The sequence below is a fragment of the Gossypium raimondii genome, chromosome 13, assembly GCF_025698545.1.
Source record: "Gossypium raimondii isolate GPD5lz chromosome 13, ASM2569854v1, whole genome shotgun sequence".
NCBI classification, from domain to species: Eukaryota; Viridiplantae; Streptophyta; class Magnoliopsida; order Malvales; family Malvaceae; genus Gossypium; species Gossypium raimondii.
The window spans coordinates 54,466,477-54,484,889 of NC_068577.1; the positions used below are offsets into that span (position 1 = coordinate 54,466,477).

Here is an 18,413-nt window from a genome sequence, read left to right on the forward strand (position 1 = left end):
ATTTTTCAAGAATTTTAAATTATTTTATTATTTTAAATATAAAATATTTATTTTTATATCATAAAAATTAAAATTAATTATAGATTAAATAAAAATAAAATTCGGTTCGAGTAAATGTATTTTATACCATAAAATATTGGTTTTTTGTATACATAGTTATAGAATATGTGTTTAAATCTTTAATAGTAGGGAACAAGCTAGGGAAATTTTGTCTTAAGCTCCTTTCGAAATTTCAAACCAGCAATTTAATCTTTTTAGCTTTTAATTAAATGATAAAATTGGTAAAAACTCCTCTTTAGCCCCTTTCAATTTTGATATTGAGCAAATTGGTCTTTGTAATAAAATGGAGCAATTTAATCTCTGTTAATTTTGAAAGTGAGCAACTAAGGACAATTAATTACCTTGTTAATGTTTCCTACCAATTGTACATAATTTTGATTTGTAGAATAACAAATTTAGTCTTTGATATTTATATATTATGTAAATATTGATAAAATGTGAAAGTATTATGGGATAAATTTGTTAAATCAAGATCAAATTGATAGAATATGTAAATATTATGGGCCAAATATGTTAAATCAAGACCAAATTGACAAAATGCGTGAATTTTGACGGCTAAATTTATTTTTATAAAATATATATAATTGACAAAACATATTAACACTACAATTAATCGTCCTTAGTTGCTTGCTTTCGAGATTGACATATATTTTTAGGGGGACCAATTTGCTCAATATTGAATTGAGAGGACCAAAGAAGGCTTTTTACCAAAAAATTTCATTAGGTAGGGCTCTTGGCCTCCCTGGCTAAAGGGGAAATTTTCTTTTAAGCTCCTTCCAAAATTTCAAACAATCAATTTAATCCTTTGAATAAAATTCATTAAATTCATTTTTGACTTCTTTGAAAAATAATAATTTCATTTAACACAAATTTTATACTTTTCTCCTTTCAAAATTTTATAATAATTTTATCTCGAGCTGTTAAATAAAAATTTCCCTTGAATTTCGAGCTGGATACCTATACAACCCCCTGACCATCTCTCTATTAAGAAAATATATAGCTTTGTAAATTGCAGTTGAGGTCCAAGATGAGGGACTGAGTCATTGGCCCAAATTGGCTTCCACGAGGAACAAAATTGAGTTCGATCCAATAATATAAAAAAATCTTGGAGCTTCGACGAAATCATCCATGGAAGCTCAAAACCTGACATAACAACAACAACAACAAAAAGCCCATTTTTCTTCATTTCCTTATCTAACAAAATCCCTGAAAATATCTAGCAACTTGCGTGGCAAAATCTTATGCAAGGAAAATATCATGTGGGCCCAACAATTCAGACAATCGACGGCTGAGGAAGGAAGACAAGCTCCTTTCGGCATCTGAAACGACCACTTGTCTGGAAACATGGAGAACTTTCCAGAACTTTTGTTTCCTTTTCGACAAATGGCAGAAACTTCTTACAATGCCTTAACACATAATCTCTCTCTCTAGAACCTTCTTCTCCACCGCCTTGTATATATATGTACGTCACTCCCACGGTACACGCAACGAACATTCTCTCAGGGTTCATTGTTTTTCCTTCAAAATTTGATAACTTTCAGACAGAACAGCGAAATGAAGTGAAGTGAAACGAAGTCTCAAATGGAAGGAGTTGTAGTAAAAGAAGAGGAAACTCAAATGACGTTTGCCACAGCTGTTGGGACTACTGCTGGGTTGTCTTCATCTTCATCGTCATCAAATGTTACTCCTCAGCCGAAGGAAGGGCTTAACGAGGTTGGTCCGCCGCCGTTCTTGACTAAAACTTTTGATATGGTGGAAGACCCTTCGACGGATTCGGTGGTTTCATGGAGTGAAGCTCGTAATAGTTTCATTGTTTGGGATTCTCATAAATTTTCAACCACGTTGCTTCCTAGGTACTTCAAGCACAACAATTTCTCCAGTTTCATTCGTCAGCTCAATACATATGTAAGTACTTCGCTTCACAAATTGTTCAATTTTGATGCCGTTTTCATGATGTGTTAAATGATTTCAATGCTGGGTTTTAATGCAGGGTTTTAGAAAAGTTGATCCAGATCGATGGGAATTTGCCAATGAAGGGTTTTTAGGAGGGCAAAAGCAGCTACTTAAAACGATTAAGAGGAGAAGGAACATAGTGCAAAGCTCACAGCATCAAGCTGGAGGAGGAGGAGCTTGTGTTGAGTTAGGACAATTTGGATTAGATGAAGAACTGGAGAGATTAAAGAGGGATCGAAGTGTTTTACTAGCTGAAATCGTGAGATTAAGACAACAACAGCAGCATTCAAGGGACCAGATTGTTGCAATGGAGGATAGGTTACAGAGCACAGAGAAGAAACAGCAACAGATAATGTCGTTCCTTGCTAAGGCACTTCGAAACCCGACTTTCATACAGCAACTTGCTCAGAACAGACAGGCTCAAGGCGTCGAAATCGGACGAAAACGGAGGCTCACGGCGAGCCCCAGTGTGGAGAATTTACAACAAGAAGCAGTCCCTGTGGTGGTTGATAATGATCAGGTTGAGGAACAAGAAGGATTGGCAACTATTGAGACTGAAATTGAGACTTTTTTCAATTCTGCCATGGATGATGAATCAAGTACTGAAATCAAGGATCATATACCAAGTCCAATGCCATTGTCAAGTGTGACTAATAATTTGGGTGTTAATGAAACATTATGGGAAGAGTTAGTACATGAAGACTTAATAGCTGGTGAGCCAAAAGAGGAAATTGTGGTTGGTGATCAAGCTGAAGTTGATGTTGAAGTTGAGGATTTAGCAGCAAATCCTATTGATTGGGGTGATGATTTGCAAGAACTTGTGGATCAGATGGGTTATCTCAGGCCAAATCCATGACCAAAAAACTAAACACATTAAATGGAATGTAATGGATGATGTTGTTGTTCTAGCCCTTTTGAGTTGGTCTCTTTGACACCATTCCTTGTTTTCTAAAACCGGTATGTTCCATCAATCTCAGCTTGTTGTACATGTTGTTTATATGTTTTGTTTGTGAAACTTGTATATTATTTCATATGCAGCAGGGAATGGTGACAGTTGCCAAGGGGTCAACAGATATGTTCCCGTTATTCACCGTATCCTTTATTTAATCATCAAAATTTGTCTTCAATTTCCTTTTCATAGACTCCTTTAAAGCATTACATTATATTTATTTTTGTAATTTTTCGCAGGCGAAGTGAACAGAGGTTTATGAAGGAACCCTTTGAAGCCATGCATCTTCCACAGGCTTCGAATTCCACATTTTTGGTGTTTCTGCTCTAACGCTCGTTTGGTTTCCATGTTAATTTCTTATTTGTGTTTACTTCATGTATATGTGGTCCATGTATGTATACATTGTGATTGGCTGGTATTAGTAATGGATTAAGGATTGATTATTTTGAAAGTTGTTTGATCAAGTGGCATAGGTCTCAGTCATGTAAAGAAAGGAAGATCAATCCATGTCACTGAACTAAATGAACAAATGTACAACATATCCATGTTAGACATACCTGTTTCCAGCATTCGTATTCGGATATAGTGGTCGAGACATATGGACATGATTGTTGCTAGATCTTTGTTTTGCCTTGGTAGATTCTGTCAAGTTCATATAATCTGGTCTACTATTGCCACTTTGTTCTGTTCTATCTGTACTACTCAAGGTAGTGTTACCAGAAACAGGTGTAGAATACGTGCATATTGACGATGAAGCTGAACTTGGATTGAACCGAAACTCGGTACTTGGACTCGAAGAGGAATGAGTAACTTGCCCAATACATGGAGGCTTTGCAGAAATCCTAGTGCTGATATTGTTCTTTCTGACTTCCACAAAGCATGGGGAAGAAGATCTCGCATTCTTTCCCTCTAAGCAATGTTTTGATGGTGGGGCCCGTGATGGTTCCATCAACCTTGTCTCCCATGGCCGGGCCGCCATCCAACGTTCCAGCCAACTCCAACCCCAACTGTTTTTGTCGAATTCTTGATATTTGGTATATAAACCTGAGCTATTTGTTTGGCTAGTTGAACCAGGCTTTGATCTCCATTGCTGAAAAATTAAAGAACTTTGAATTACTTAGGGTATCTTTCAGTTTATGATGTAAACAAGCGCACGGAATTTAGAACGTTTTGATACCTTCTGAGCAAGAGAATAAGCTAGAGCTCTTTCTCTCTTGAAGGCTCCTTCTTGCTTCATTTGCAGCTTTGTTTTAACATCTTCTAGTGTTCCTTTGCTATCACACCAGCCATCCTGAGAACGTATAATGCAGTGATTGGAGTAAATTTTTCACGCAAACTAATAACGACTATTAGCAAATTGAGTGGTACTACCTCTGCTTGTTTCAAGATATCATCCTTGCTGTGGCATTCATCGAGTATCTTCTGAACTGCCCGTCCTTCTGTTGACATCCGCACACGACGAGCCCTAACACGAGCTTGGACACGAATGAGAGCTTGCATGCACCGAAGCGTTACGGTGGCCTGTTTCCTCACCTGTCGGCCGCGAACTAATGCTTGAAGCCTCACGATTCCTTTTAAAGCTCTCAAAGCTCTTCTTGCCTACATGGACAAAAAAGAGTGAACCGAAAATTTGAAAATCAAGAGGTGGATACATCAATACAGATTTGACATCACTGTTTTGCTCTGATTTACCAACTGTTGAAATTTAAGAAGCAATTATAGAAACTTTATTTTACTTTCACTTTCACGGACACCAAACAATGAAAGAACTGAAAAAATATGAGACTGAAAAGGGTGTTTGCAATTTACCAAGAAACCACGAAAAGCAGTTTGGATGCGGATGGCAGCCCCTTCTTGCCTTAAAACCCTGAAATCTTTAGCAGGAGCTCGGGCTAGTGCTGCCATTGCAGCAGTTCTTGGTGAAGAATCTGATCTGAACTTCCCTTTAGAGCCCCATGGCTTCCATTTCTTGCTCTTGACACCCATTTTTTCCTGCATAACAAAAAGCTTTAGTGAAGAAATGTAAATAATAGTAGCTGTGCAACAAAGCAGGAAAAAACCCGGAGCTTACTTGGTCTTCTTTTTCATTCTTCTTGACACCCATAAGAGATTTCACCCATTTCCCTGAAGAACCCATCAACAGTTCAATGTATATATATTTTCCCAGAGCTTAAGAAAAGAAACGGAATAATTCTACTCTAAACTAGCTCCAAAGGAGGCAACTTGGTAAGAAAAGAAGGATTTTTATTTGTGGGAAAATTTTGCTCTTTTCGTAGAAAAAAAACAGAGCAGATTGAGTGAGAACTTGAAACAAAAATCTGGGATAACAATGAAGAACCGTGCTACGCAGGTCTGGGTTAACAAGGTCTAATGCGGTTCAATATTTTGAAATTCAAAACAACCCAACGGGTTGATGTTGATCCCGCCTCTCAAAACCATATCTGCTAGTATTTGTAATATTCTTGTTCATTTTTTTATTGATATCTGGACACGTTCCCTTTGTTACAGCACATGAAAAAGTTCACATAAGATGGGAAAAATTGTAATAAAATATTGATTTATGTCAATCATGCATTTGTGTGGATTTAAATTAATTGGCATTAAATCCAAAGTTCAATGTACATCATTAGTCAACATAATGTTATAACCATGTTAATCTGATTTAAATAATTCAAAAAATAAAATGAAAAACTTATTACACAGTACTGATATTTGGAACCTAAAAACCAAAGTGACCATTGTCTATTGTTAACAATCAAATCCTATTCACATTAGCACTAATTGTGCTAGTGTAATAGGAGTGAAAGACAAGCAAGTTTAGCTACAATTATAAACCTTCAGTTTGTGTTGTAGCAGAACAAACCCGGACCTGGAACTTTTAAGAGATGATATTCGATAAAATTGATTCTGATTCTCAATATGTATTCAGCTTTTGTTTTTCTTCACCTATGCTTTCTCTTTCGCTGGTGTTGAAATCAGATGGTGCAATGTGGCGGCTGGGATAACAGCACTCGGACTAGGGTCCTTGACTCGAAGAGAACCTGATCGCCTGAGATTGAAGTTCCGGTCCACTCCACTCGGTATTAAGTTTCGTAATGGCCACGGAATGTGTCGCATCAATCTTGTTGAACTCACAAGCAAAATTACACCCATCATGATAAATAACCTGCAATGACAAGATTCATGGCAAAAATGTTGAATTCGAGCTACTATTTATAGATATTGATCAAAAGCAAAAAAAATAAAAAAAAATGTAGCAGAATTGGATTCAAAAAGTTTTTCCAGTCTTTTAAAAGAAAATTGCAGTAGAGATGTTAAAATCTATCATATCAATCATAGAAGCTTTTCAATGCATCAAGATGCCAATGGTATGCAACAGATTAGCAAGCCACATGCTAGAATATTCACAAACCAAGCATTGCAGAATTCCGGAATAAGGATGCGATATTGTTGTACAATCCAAGTGTAAAAATTAGGTTAGCATCATATACCATCCAAGAAGAAGTGAAAGGCGAGCAACTGGTGCTGAAGGCAACTGTTCACCCAATGCAAGCATACCGGCAAGTACACCAGTCACGATTGATGCCACGGCAGCACAGGTGGAGATCACAATTGCTCGACCATGCTTTAGGCCATGTGTCTGCTCAAAAGGTGTAAACAAGATTATGTTACAATTAGTCGAGAGGATAATACAAACATGTAAAGGTTATTTAAAGACCCTTTTAAGACATAAATGTCCCGACAGTGAAACATAATAGAACCATGTTAAACATAAGACCAGAAATGTTGAACACAAATTCCATGAATCACACACATGAATATGACCTTGTTACAAATAGCTTAAGGCAATGATATCGATGTGCTGAGACGTCATCATGAACCATTTAGGCAGCTGATGTACCTGATAGTAAAATCCAGTGCCACTACAACAAATGCTGATTGAGATACATAGGGGAATCAACATTTTGGAGAAGCCCTGCTCCACGAAGACAAATCCCATCTTCGATATCACTGATGCCATTCTGCAAATAGGTGAAATCATTTAAGTTGAGCATTTGGAATCACAAATCTCGATGCGGAGACGTATGAAAGCTACATAAATTTTGCAATAAATGGATAAAATATCCATTACAAGATAAATTATGACCCATGAAGAGCAAGAATAAGATGTACAATCATAGTTGCATAGGTGAAAAAGGGTACCCAAATAATATTCCTGATTCCAGGCCATATATGATTTCTTCAACAACTTCATACTCTATCTGCAGGAGGAAAAAAGTTACAAAGCACTCTAGTGAGGTGGGAACAGAAACAAAATATTATATAAGCGAATACTATTGTAGAGTAAACACAACATAAATCTTTAAAATAGAGAGAGAGAGTACATACCAGCTCTTGTTCTCTCCGTTGACGCTTGTAGATGCGACGCCAGCCATTTAGGAGTACCTGTATAACCATATATCAGGTATCAAAGCATAATCATATATAGCATATTCATGACTACAATGACGTTCAAGAAACAGAAGATTTTATGAATCTGAGACATCAAAAAGGATGGATATCAAGTTCTGGTGAACTTTAAATTACTAAATTTTAAATTCAGTAAAAGTAAGCCTCAATCAGAACTGGTTTTTGATAAGAAATAGATTCAGTATTGAATTTTAAAAAATAACAGCCATCAATAATAGCCATCATCATGCCGCTCTAGTATTGCACCTTGAAGGAGGGAGACACCAGCAACAAATTAATCACAACTGAGGCCATGTGTCTAAACTACAAAGTCCTATTTCGTTCTTTACAGGCCGAGTATTATGACTTGGTTTAGTTCACTTGTTTTATTAGATTAGTAAAGTAGAATTTATTGCTCAGAGATGTCCTTCAGATAACTTCTTGAAGTTCCATGTAAAAGTAACACTTTTTTTCGGCATAATCCATCAAAGCTTTGTATCTCTAAAAGTAATGATATATGCTCCACAGAACTTAGGAATTTATTATTATAAGCTTCAAGTTTGCAAGACAAGAATTTATTAGTCATGAAGTACACTGAGAATCTCATAGAGTCTAACAACATGATATAATATTAATATAAAAAGAATGCTATTAGTTAAGAGTAGAGGAAAAAGGTACCTACAAACACGATCACGACAACGAATGCCAACCACGGTAGCTGTAAAATCGATACTGCCGAAGACTCTTGCTCCTCTCCACCAGCACCAACTCCTGAATCAAAACAAAAGAAAACCATTACCTTATATAAAGGGTCGATGGTAGTCTATGGGGCTATCATAAGGCTAAACTGGATGCTGCTACTTGTTGCAGAAACTATACGCATAACCCATCAGGAGAGGTTGCATTTTAATTAAAACCCTTAAATCGTTGACATGCAACACAAAGATGCCAATGAGGAAGGTTGCAAACAATTACCTCATGGCTTTAAACTAAACTGAGAACTATCACGTCAAAATTCTAAATGTACTCACTTTGTAATACAAGAACCATGACAAAAACTTGCATTACCTATGGTGCCAATACCAGCTAATGTAATCCCCATCCAGTCAACAATGTTCATCACTTCTTGCAGATAGAAGTGCGAAAAGATCGAAAGAATGGCAAGCCCACAGCCAGAGACTGGTTGAATAACAGATACCTGAATAACAATTTCTTCATTATAACCAATAAAGAGTTCAGAAAATTTACGCTATAAATCATCATATGATAATGCTCAATCAACCAGCAGCCAAACATCGGCCATCATGTAGCTAAGGCAGGAATCTCCTATATCAATAAATTTATAAAGGAACATCAATTCGGTTCATTACATAAAACAAATATTCATTAAACATTAGCTCACCGGAGCCAAAGATAATGCTCTCAACATCAACAAGGCACCGGAAATATCCATCAGAAATCCTATCACCCAAAATTTATTAACAGCATATGTTCTTATCACCTACACACACAAAAAAAAAACATGTACACTTCGTCAAAAACACCTAAACCCAACCCAATTCTAAAAGGAATATAAAAAAGGAACCCTGTTTTAAAGCTAATTTCAAGCTGCAATTCCTGAGGCTGAATAGTAACCAAAAGTCAGTACCAATTTTTTTTTATGATCAAAATCCCAAAAATTGCACAAATTATCGAACCTAAACCTGCAGTTTCATAACCATAAAAAAAAAAAAGAGCAAAGGAGAAATTTGCCTTGAGCTTGAAGGAGAGAGGAGGGAGGATAACAGTGCCCTTCTTTTGTAGAACTTTGCCTATGTTATTACCCGCTGTTGCTACCAATGTTAAACAAATCGATTCCCACATTTCTTCTTCTTCTTCGCTATCGCTCTGAAATCAATCAATCAAACAAATAAATATACCCAAAAAACCCTTGTTGAGAATGAAAATTTTCTCCTCTCTCTCTCTCTCTCTCTCTCTGTTTCTGGTGGGGTGTTTTTAGTTTTTTTGGATTGGTACCCAAAAACAGGAATTTATGGGTCAGCCAGTGGTTTTGTCGGGGTTGGGGGGCATTGGCTTGCAAAGGATGTCGTTTGCTAATTCCGTGGCATGTTCGCACGTGCGACTTGGTAATATTGTAATATTAAAATTTTTATGGATTTTATATTTATTTATTTATTTTTAAATCATAAACAGAACAGGTTAAATTAGAAAGCAAAAGAGTTACTGTACATCACTTTCCCCGCGGCCTCGGCTCACGTAATCGGGATTAAACAGTCCGGCGGCTGTTGACATACAACAGAATAAGAAGAAACAGAAGGTAAGTCCGTTAAGAAGGATTTGAAAAGTTGCTTCCAAGCCTAGCAAGCGCATCTGCACACCGGTTATCCTCTCTGAACTTGTGCTTGAGCTGATAATGAGGAAACTGATCAAGCAATGTCCTGCATTCAGTGATCAGTGCAAACAACAAATGGTTAGAGATGTTCTGATTACAAATAAGGTTAATAACACTCGTAGCATCCCTAGCAAGTTTTAGGTCATCGGAGAGAGAGCCCAAACTTCAGCTTGAACACTAGTAGCATCATATGGGATATGTCTATAAGCCCCAATAACCCATTCTCCATTATTGTCTTTAATAATCATGCCAGCTCCGACTTTACCAGGGTTCATGATGGCGGAGCCATCCGTATTGAGTTTATACCACCCCACCTGAGGTGGGTGCCATTTAATTCCAACAGAAGAGGGTAAAGGAACGGTTTGAGGTGGACTAGACATGGCAAAATATTCAATAGCATTATGCCACGCATGTTGAATCACATGACAATGCACATTTTGGTTTTTGAAGATTTTTGCGTTTCAGGCAAGCCAAATTTGCCAAAGGACAAAGGGGAGAACTTTCCAAGGAATCTTCTGAAGCTGGTGCCAAACCTTTGACATCAGATTAATCCATTCCTTAAACTCTAGCTGATCATGATGGCTAGCATGGTTCGAAATGCTAGATCACCACAACTGGGTGGTCGAGCAGTCCCTAAGAATATGAGTAGCTGATTCTTGTTGTTGGTTACAGAAAGGGCATGAGACATCAACTTGGATTCCTCTTCTAAGGAGAAATACTCTAGTTGGGACTACATCATGAAGACATTCCCATAGAAAGAATTTGATTTTTGGGGGAATTTTTAACTTCCAGACAACATTCCATAACTCGTTCGCACCATCTATCTTATTGGCATCGTCTTTCATCCTTCCCTCAGCAAGCTCATAGGTTGTTGACATTGAAAAGATGCCCTTAGCATCAAGGTTCCAATAGAAAGTATCAGGTTCAGGAAGGGCCAAATGGCTCGCTCTTGTAGCTTGAGACCTTGGATAGTTTTGTTTGGACATTTCTCTTCTTGAGCAATCTCTTTTTAAATGTTCTTTGGAACCACATTTAAAACAAGCCCCACTTTTAAACCTACACCCACCTATGTGATTTCTCCCACAATGTTTGCAAATCGTTCTATCCACAATGCGAATATTTCCCGCGTTAATCACAGAATCTCTCTATTTTTTAGGTGAAGGTATTAAAAATGACCTAGTTATACTGCGTTTTCTAGAATTTCGGATATTGGACCCATCTTGCTTTTTCTCATTACGTATGCTTCCTTTTTTTCCTTTAAATTCATCCATACTATATTCACTGAGTTTATCAACTAGTGGACGACTTTTAGATATCAGATTAGGACCTTGAGAATGAGGGAGTACCACAGAAGACACAATCAGGAGAGGAGTGTGCATTTGCAGCTACGAATAGTTGAAGGAGTAGTTCCCAAGTATTGGGGTAGCCTATTGATTAATCAATTGCAAGAAGACATCTCTTGCCTCATTCCCTAGCCCTTACAGAATATGCAAACTAACAGCAGCTCCCTGCTCGGAAGCAAGAATACTACTTTCAACTTTATCAGAAATGACTCGATTTGTTTCAGCCGACACTGTTTATCTATAAGAAAAACAGAGTCAATCTGGATTAGAAGGCATCACACTATCACAGGTTATTGTGGTATGTATTTCTACACTCAACACACGCTAATGCTATGTTTCAGTCCTAGAATCGACTAAATCGTAACTATGGTACCATTAAATGCAACACTCCTTACCCGACTTGGTCGCCGAGTCCAAGCTATAGGATGTTACAACCATTGTCGGAGCAACCATGGACGATTAACATTCACATTAAAACATAAATCATGTAAGCATAACTATTTCAATTCATAATCATCAAATACAACCTTTCTCGGGTCTTATATGAGCTTACATGTGTTCTAGAATTAACTTGGAATCAAATAAGAATCAAATTGCAAAATTTTCAAAATTTTAAAATGATGTCGTGACGTGAGGGGTTTCCTTGTCGCGGTGTGACATACTGACTCGCTTCGTTGTGACGACGGGGTTCTTGTCACATTGTGGCTAAAATCAAGGTCTCGTCGCGACGACCATTACTTGACATTACGATGTGCATTTTGTTTTTGACACAACTTAAGTCATTTGATACGTATTTCATGTTAAACTTTCAACCTAACCAATTAGTGCATTTTGCACAACATTTACCTGTACAAAATCATTCCAAAATCATACCAAAACATCACATTTTAGCTAATTCAATCAATCAATCAACCTAATATGCCACAATTTGGCACCAAAACATACCAATTCCACCTATTTAAACTTATCTTATACTATCTTTCCTTTAAACCATTAAATATCATCCATTTCCATGTTATATCATGGCCAACTATACAATTATAAATATCATTCACACAACACAACACATTACCAACTCACATATTCAAATGAACATTAACTTCACAAGATTAGACAATATGCAAAGTTCAAAACAACTCATCATTTTAGGTTAACAAAATAACACTTATGTACATGCCACGTAACCGAGCCCAAAAATGATCAAAAGACTATCGAATCAATTTTTACAATGATCCACATTGCACGTTCCGCAAGTTAACAATCTATAAGAAAAGGGAAAACAAATTAGATAAGCATTTCGTATGCTTAATAAATTCATTGGTATTTAGACAAAAACTTACCTCATTTTACAACAAAATATAACTACTATTTAGCTTGACAAAGTTTGCCTAACATATCAAATCAAAAAATTATCAGCAAAATTTAGTTAGATAAATTGTCATAAAACCTTCGACATTAGATAAGAGAGAGACAATCACTTCAATTGATATATTTATACAATCTATAGTCTCTACCCCATCTATAAATAGGAGCATAATACGTTTTAGTACACAAACTCACATCCTCCTGCATTGACAATAATTTTCATACCAATCGAGCTAAGACTCAATCGACATTTGATCCATTGTTAATATATTTATGCATTATTAATAATAAATAATAATATTATATTTCATGAATAAATGAAAAAAAAAGGAATGATTTATAAATAAATACTCGCATTTATTTTTAAATTTAAAAATAGAAAACTTAACAGATCCAAAACCTACGAAGGAGCCATATCATAGACGTGCAACTCACACTGTCCCTGCTCAGCAAGCTTAGCCATCTTATCAGCAATCTGGTTTGCTACCCGAGGGATGTGGCGAAATTCACCTGCATATTCCTGGAACAAAACGGCTTAATATCTCTGACTAGGGAAAATGGCGAGTCATGATCTTGGTGATTCTGCAACATTCCAATTGCAACCTGAGTATCACTCTCAATCACAAGCTTAGAACACCCTTTTGCCCATGTCAACTGCACCCCAGCCACAACCATCATCATCATCATCTTGGCTTGATTGATCCATACTTAATCATAAAAGAATGTGATGTCATAAATATGTGTATTTAATCAATATATTTAGAATGAATAAATTTAGAAAATCTAGATGCATTAATATACTTACCTAACTATATCAATATCAAGAATTAGAGAGGTGCTCATGGCCGGGCTGTCCCGAAAAATGGGTAAAAAATTTTGTCCAACTTTGACCCGAATAAAAATGTTAAAATCCGAGTTCAACTAGGCCCACTCGTATTAATTTTTTATATAATTTTTAAATATATATAATATATCAAAAATATTAAAAATATTAAAATAAATATTTCTCAACAAATTGAAAATAAATTTTAAAAAAGATGTATACGTAAATAACACTAGCATAGATGCAAATTAACAATAAAATAAGTGTTATACAATATTCAAATAATAATAAAATAATAGTAATATAATAGTAAAATGGTAGCAAAATAGGAGAAAACAACAAGAAAATAGTATTAAAACAACAAAATATATATAATAGATTTTTTTTTGTCTATTTGTGAATTTAGGCCAGGTCCACCGTTAAATATGCCTTATTTGAAGCTAAATCTTTTTTTTAAACTGGTTTTTTTTTTTACCCAAACTATTTTTCGAGTCTATATCTTTATCCAAACCCTTCCACAATTGAGATGAAGAAAGCAAATCTCAAATATATATTTCATTATTCATTTACATGATAACTTAGTAGACAAATCAACACTCTAAAATACACTCCAAACAAGCTTTCCTTGGGAGAAGGAAAGAAAAGAAAAGAGAACATATATATATATATATGAATTATGCATTGGACTTATTTGTTTGCCAACTTCTTGACCGCCTCGGCAAGATCTTTATCATTTCGAATGGTTTGAACCCACTTGGAATTGATATAGATCTGTTCCATGCTTTGTTTCAAGGTTCTAACCATTGAAGCCTGTGTCCTATTACCAAAGAACTTCCCTATTTCCTTCATTTTGTCAGATGAAGCAAACTGTCAAAGCATTAAAAGACGTAACAAAGTTAAAAACACAACGAGCCTCAGAGAAATCTAAAGATTGTAATAGATACGACAGGGACACAAACCGACGACACGATTGGACCGACAAATCGAGTTAATAGTAACCCAGATCCATAGGTTGTCCTGATTTTATCCCAGTTATTCTGTTTTTGGCAATTAAAAAAGAAATTAACATCAGGTAAACAAGAAGAATAAGATCAAGAGCAAGAGTGTTATGGAGTGGTGTTGGTTTTATTACCTTGAGCCATTTCCAAGCAACTTCACGTCCTTCTTTACTAACAGCAAGTCCAAATACAGCATCTTGTTTGCGAACCTAAACAACATTGAAGATTGGAAATTTGGTTTTTTATAAAAGACAAATTGCTAAGTTTTGAACTAGGAATTCTATTACCTCGGAGGACAATGCAAAGTTTAAAGCTTCATACACTACACTCTCATCAGGACAAGATGCCAATGAACCTTCAAAGAGAGGGGGAAAAATATTATAGATTTGAATAGTCTGCAAGTGCCTAAAGGATTTTTTTACCTAAAATCCGGGTTTTTTCTTGGCTTAGATCAGTTTCTCTATAAACTTTCAAAAGAGATTCAAGGCCTTCTTTGTTTGATGAGGTGACTTTCTGCATTACAGCTACATATGCAGCCTGGAACCAAGCATAAATGGTGGATTAAAATCATTGTTTAGATGCGATGAGATTCTTTATTTTTTTAAACTTGAGATCAAGTAACCTTTCTTATGTCAGGATGGAGGAGAGGTGTGTTTCGGTCGTTCAAGAAGGCATTAAATCGAGAGTTCGCTTCGTTTATCGTCTCCTCGTGACCGAGCACGGCGAGTGCAGTGAAAATATCTCCTCTCGACATCGCATCCAGATGACTCTCGCCTTGTTTTGGGTCCCAACCGAAGTTCCTGTAAGAAAATTACAACGAAAACAGGTTTGGTTTTGGTCATTACAAACTTCAATATCTGAATAACTTACGCAACAGCTGGTAGGAGAAGGCCAATGAAAAATTGTTTGATGTAATTCATTAGTTCGGGTCTTGCATCTGCAACAATCCTTTCAATTTTACCAATTATCTGTGAAACACAGGATCCAAAATCAGGGCTAGCTAGAAGCATAATTGAAGTAAGATTAAGAAAGATAAGAGGTAACTCGTAGCGTTCGGGTTTTAGGACGCCTCCCCTCATAGCCATACACACCGGGATTTAGCCATCACCCTTCATTCAAGGCCCCTCGAGCACAAGTACCTCCCTTGTTTGCGTACGGTAACACGAGAGAGGTGTCATAAAACCTGCATCGTTACTTCATATTACCTTAATCAAGTTAGATAGCACAGTATGCTCAAGTTCCTCCCTGTAGGCAGCCATGAAGGTAAGCAAGGAAGTCAAGGACATTTCACGTGCCATACAAAGCGCAAACGAATCATCCAGAATGCCTGTTGAACATAATACATAACATTACGACAGTATTCGTTACATCCACAATGTGGCACTATCAAAAAGATGTATGCAACTGCAATTTACGTCTATGTGTTCAAACAAGTACCAAGTCTGTCTGTTACTGATAAGCATTTGTGTTCTATTGCATATCGAAGTTTAGCTGCCAGGCCATCATCATATTTCACCCTGAAGAATCCAATCTGTTCAACATTGAGCTTTATCCAAGAGCGTGCTGGATCAGTAATGTTGGAAAGCAAATCCTTAATATCATAAGTTTCGGATTTTTTCTCCATCAACAAGCTTATCAAGCTATCATAGTCTCCGCAACAGTAAGTGATTGGGATAATCCACTGACAACGATCATGAGAACCGGCATATAAGAATCGTGACTGCCAAAATCAAATCATCATACAATGAAACAGTTCAAAGTGTTTTATAGGCCAAGAAGTTCATGAAAATAGACAAAACATGATTAAACCTGTTTAATTTCCAATGTCTGGTTTTTCATTTTCACGGACAAAACTGGATACCCTTCTTGTTTTGTCCATGAATTCATTATCTTGTCTATTGTTGGCTCGTTACATTCCTCCTTAAGAACAGCCCACAGATCATTTGTCCTTGCATTTGACCATGCATGTCTCTTTATATATGTAGCAAGTGAGTTCTGATATCAAGAGATTAAATGAATCAACTCTGAGTTTGAGATAAAACTTATAAATAATATCAGAATTAGGTTCCAGTATTTAGCAACCTGAAAATGTGGACCTCCAACATAGCCTTTAAGCATCTGGATAATTGATGCACCTTTTTTGTAGCTTATTGTATCGAATATTTCATCAATTTCAGAGGCATGGTTTACCTCCACCTTCAAAGTAAAACAACATATATGCTTAAGATCAAATATATATTGTTAATTGTATGTAAAAAGATATATATATATATTCACCTCGATAGGGTGGGATTTTGCAAGTCCATCCAACCTAAGACCTTCACTAGATTCATGATCAAAGAATTGTGTCCATATTTTCCATTCTGGGAACAACTTATCTTTTGCCATGTAACTCATCTGAAAATAAACAATCCTTAGCAATATAAGAACACTAGTGCTAAGTGGCAATAACAAAGGTGAGACCTAGAACCCATACCCAAGTTGCAAAGCCCTCATTCAGCCACAGGTCCGTCCACCATTCCATTGTTACAAGATTTCCAAACCACTGGTGTGCCAATTCATGGGCCACCACTGTTGCTACCTTAACAGCAACCAAGTACACTAGTCAAACATTTTCTGCACCTATACATACATATAGAGAGGTGGAACAGCATATGTACCAACCCGCTGCTTGTTGGCAGCAGCCGAATGGTGATCATCGAAGAGCAAATCCGTCTCACGATATGTAACTAAGCCATAGTTCTCCATTGCCCCAAAAGCAAAATCAGGGATTGCAACCATATCCAGTTTGGGAAGAGAGTATGGCATTTGAAAATAACTGTAAAAAAACTCATTACCACAATGTCAAACAGATTGTTAGCAAAATCTCCCACTTTATAGAATATTTACATACTCTTTATAAAAACCCAGTGTCTGCAAAGCTACATGGAGAGCAAATTTCCCTTGATTTGCCTTCCCAACTTGAGAGTACACTCGAACTTTGATCCCATCTGGTGTATGATCCTCAATGTAATCAAACAAACCAATAACAACAGCAACCAAATATGTAGACATCACCGGTGATTCTTGATAATAAACTGTTTTCAGGTTCCCATTCAGTTCCTCCTCATCCACTGGCATGTTTGAAAGGGTCACTAGTTCAGATGGAACATCCAATAATGTGATATTGAACTTTGCCTGTTAAAAAACACATGAAACAAATTAATCAACAATGTCAACATGAAACTTTGAAAGGAAAGTTAAAAGAAGAAGACCTTGAAAGACGGTTCATCCCAACAGGGAAAACATTGCCTTGCATAAGCTGGCTCGAATTGTGTCACTGCCATATTCTTCTTCTCACCATTGTGATCATAAGTACTGTATTTCAAAATATGAAAATTTCGTTCATATAGATTCTAAAAACATTAATGTGAAATGATGAATATATGCATATACCTTATATAGAATCCCTTCATTTTGTCATTTAAGACACCCTCAAAGCCAATAGTTAAAACTCCCGTACCCTTGGGAAGTGTCTCAGAAAATTCCAACACCAAAATCTCATCTGCTTCGACCTTCCCTACTTTTGGCTTCTCAAATACCTGTTTAACATGTAATCAGCCAAAGACAATTATAGTTTCTTTATGACTAATATATATATATATATATCCTATTAAGTTGACTAAAGTTTTACTTGCATGTAGAGAGCTTGACCTTATTAGAATTAGGATCGGAGAAGTAGACTGAATCAGGGTTAATGTGGAGTTGGGCAGCAGCATTGAGGACAATGAAACGAGTGTCGGCAACGATGTTGACAACGATGGAGACAATGCCTTCGAACTTGCAGGCCGCGAGGTCGGGTTTCAGTTGAATATCGTAGCGTATGGGGACAGCGAATGTGGGGAGACGAGGTTGGCCTTTGAAGTCAGTTGTTGGATGCGACAATTGATGAGAAGTTGAGGTTGAGGTACCGTCAGTTTTTTTTCTGAAACAGGAACAGCACTTCTTCAACAGGTTCATGGTGTAAATTAATATGTCTGAGAAAAAAGAAGCAAAACTTTGAGAGAGAGAGATGGAAAAGTACAAGGTATAAGGAGTAAGG

General features: G+C 36.6%; 4 protein-coding genes across 10 annotated transcripts; 1 reads left to right on the plus strand and 3 right to left on the minus strand.

Moving 5' to 3' along the window:
• Positions 1-1,375: 1,375 nt before the first annotated feature.
• LOC105782155 (heat shock factor protein HSF30) lies at positions 1,376-4,703 on the plus strand. Of its 5 annotated transcripts, none has more exons than XM_052625945.1 (4): positions 1,376-1,965; positions 2,051-2,970; positions 3,052-3,105; positions 3,202-4,703. In XM_052625945.1, the coding sequence occupies exons 1-2, from the start codon at positions 1,642-1,644 to the stop codon at positions 2,867-2,869; spliced, it is 1,143 nt and encodes a 380-aa protein (XP_052481905.1). In that variant the 5' UTR covers positions 1,376-1,641; the 3' UTR covers positions 2,870-2,970; positions 3,052-3,105; positions 3,202-4,703. The 5 variants fall into 5 exon arrangements, with proteins under 5 accessions (XP_052481905.1, XP_052481906.1, XP_012462142.1 ...); XM_052625946.1 differs by having other exon boundaries at positions 3,055-3,105; XM_012606688.2 differs by having other exon boundaries at positions 3,052-4,703.
• On the minus strand, positions 3,448-5,384 carry LOC105782156 (protein IQ-DOMAIN 6). Its single transcript, XM_012606693.2, has 5 exons — positions 5,034-5,384; positions 4,772-4,954; positions 4,334-4,561; positions 4,140-4,253; positions 3,448-4,052 (listed from the first exon to the last, which is right to left on the minus strand). The coding sequence occupies exons 1-5, from the start codon at positions 5,097-5,099 to the stop codon at positions 3,510-3,512; spliced, it is 1,134 nt and encodes a 377-aa protein (XP_012462147.1). The 5' UTR covers positions 5,100-5,384; the 3' UTR covers positions 3,448-3,509.
• Positions 5,385-5,519: 135 nt separating this feature from the next.
• Positions 5,520-9,436, minus strand: LOC105782157 (probable magnesium transporter NIPA9). 2 transcript variants are annotated; one of them, XM_012606694.2, is made up of 9 exons: positions 9,164-9,436; positions 8,814-8,912; positions 8,480-8,609; positions 8,094-8,182; positions 7,352-7,408; positions 7,166-7,224; positions 6,864-6,984; positions 6,454-6,602; positions 5,520-6,128 (listed from the first exon to the last, which is right to left on the minus strand). In XM_012606694.2, the coding sequence occupies exons 1-9, from the start codon at positions 9,272-9,274 to the stop codon at positions 5,909-5,911; spliced, it is 1,035 nt and encodes a 344-aa protein (XP_012462148.1). In that variant the 5' UTR covers positions 9,275-9,436; the 3' UTR covers positions 5,520-5,908. The 2 variants fall into 2 exon arrangements, with proteins under 2 accessions (XP_012462148.1, XP_012462149.1); XM_012606695.2 differs by lacking the exon at positions 8,814-8,912.
• A 4,425-nt stretch (positions 9,437-13,861) lies between these two features.
• On the minus strand, positions 13,862-18,413 carry LOC105782159 (aminopeptidase M1). Of its 2 annotated transcripts, none has more exons than XM_052626237.1 (18): positions 18,026-18,413; positions 17,768-17,913; positions 17,587-17,689; positions 17,226-17,509; positions 16,997-17,150; positions 16,809-16,913; positions 16,610-16,729; positions 16,415-16,528; positions 16,142-16,327; positions 15,770-16,013; positions 15,538-15,659; positions 15,203-15,300; positions 14,955-15,132; positions 14,755-14,869; positions 14,620-14,687; positions 14,467-14,541; positions 14,294-14,371; positions 13,862-14,201 (listed from the first exon to the last, which is right to left on the minus strand). In XM_052626237.1, exons 1-18 carry the CDS (start codon positions 18,329-18,331, stop codon positions 14,022-14,024), a joined length of 2,676 nt encoding a protein of 891 aa, XP_052482197.1. In that variant the 5' UTR covers positions 18,332-18,413; the 3' UTR covers positions 13,862-14,021. The 2 variants fall into 2 exon arrangements, with proteins under 2 accessions (XP_052482197.1, XP_012462151.1); XM_012606697.2 differs by having other exon boundaries at positions 15,770-16,052.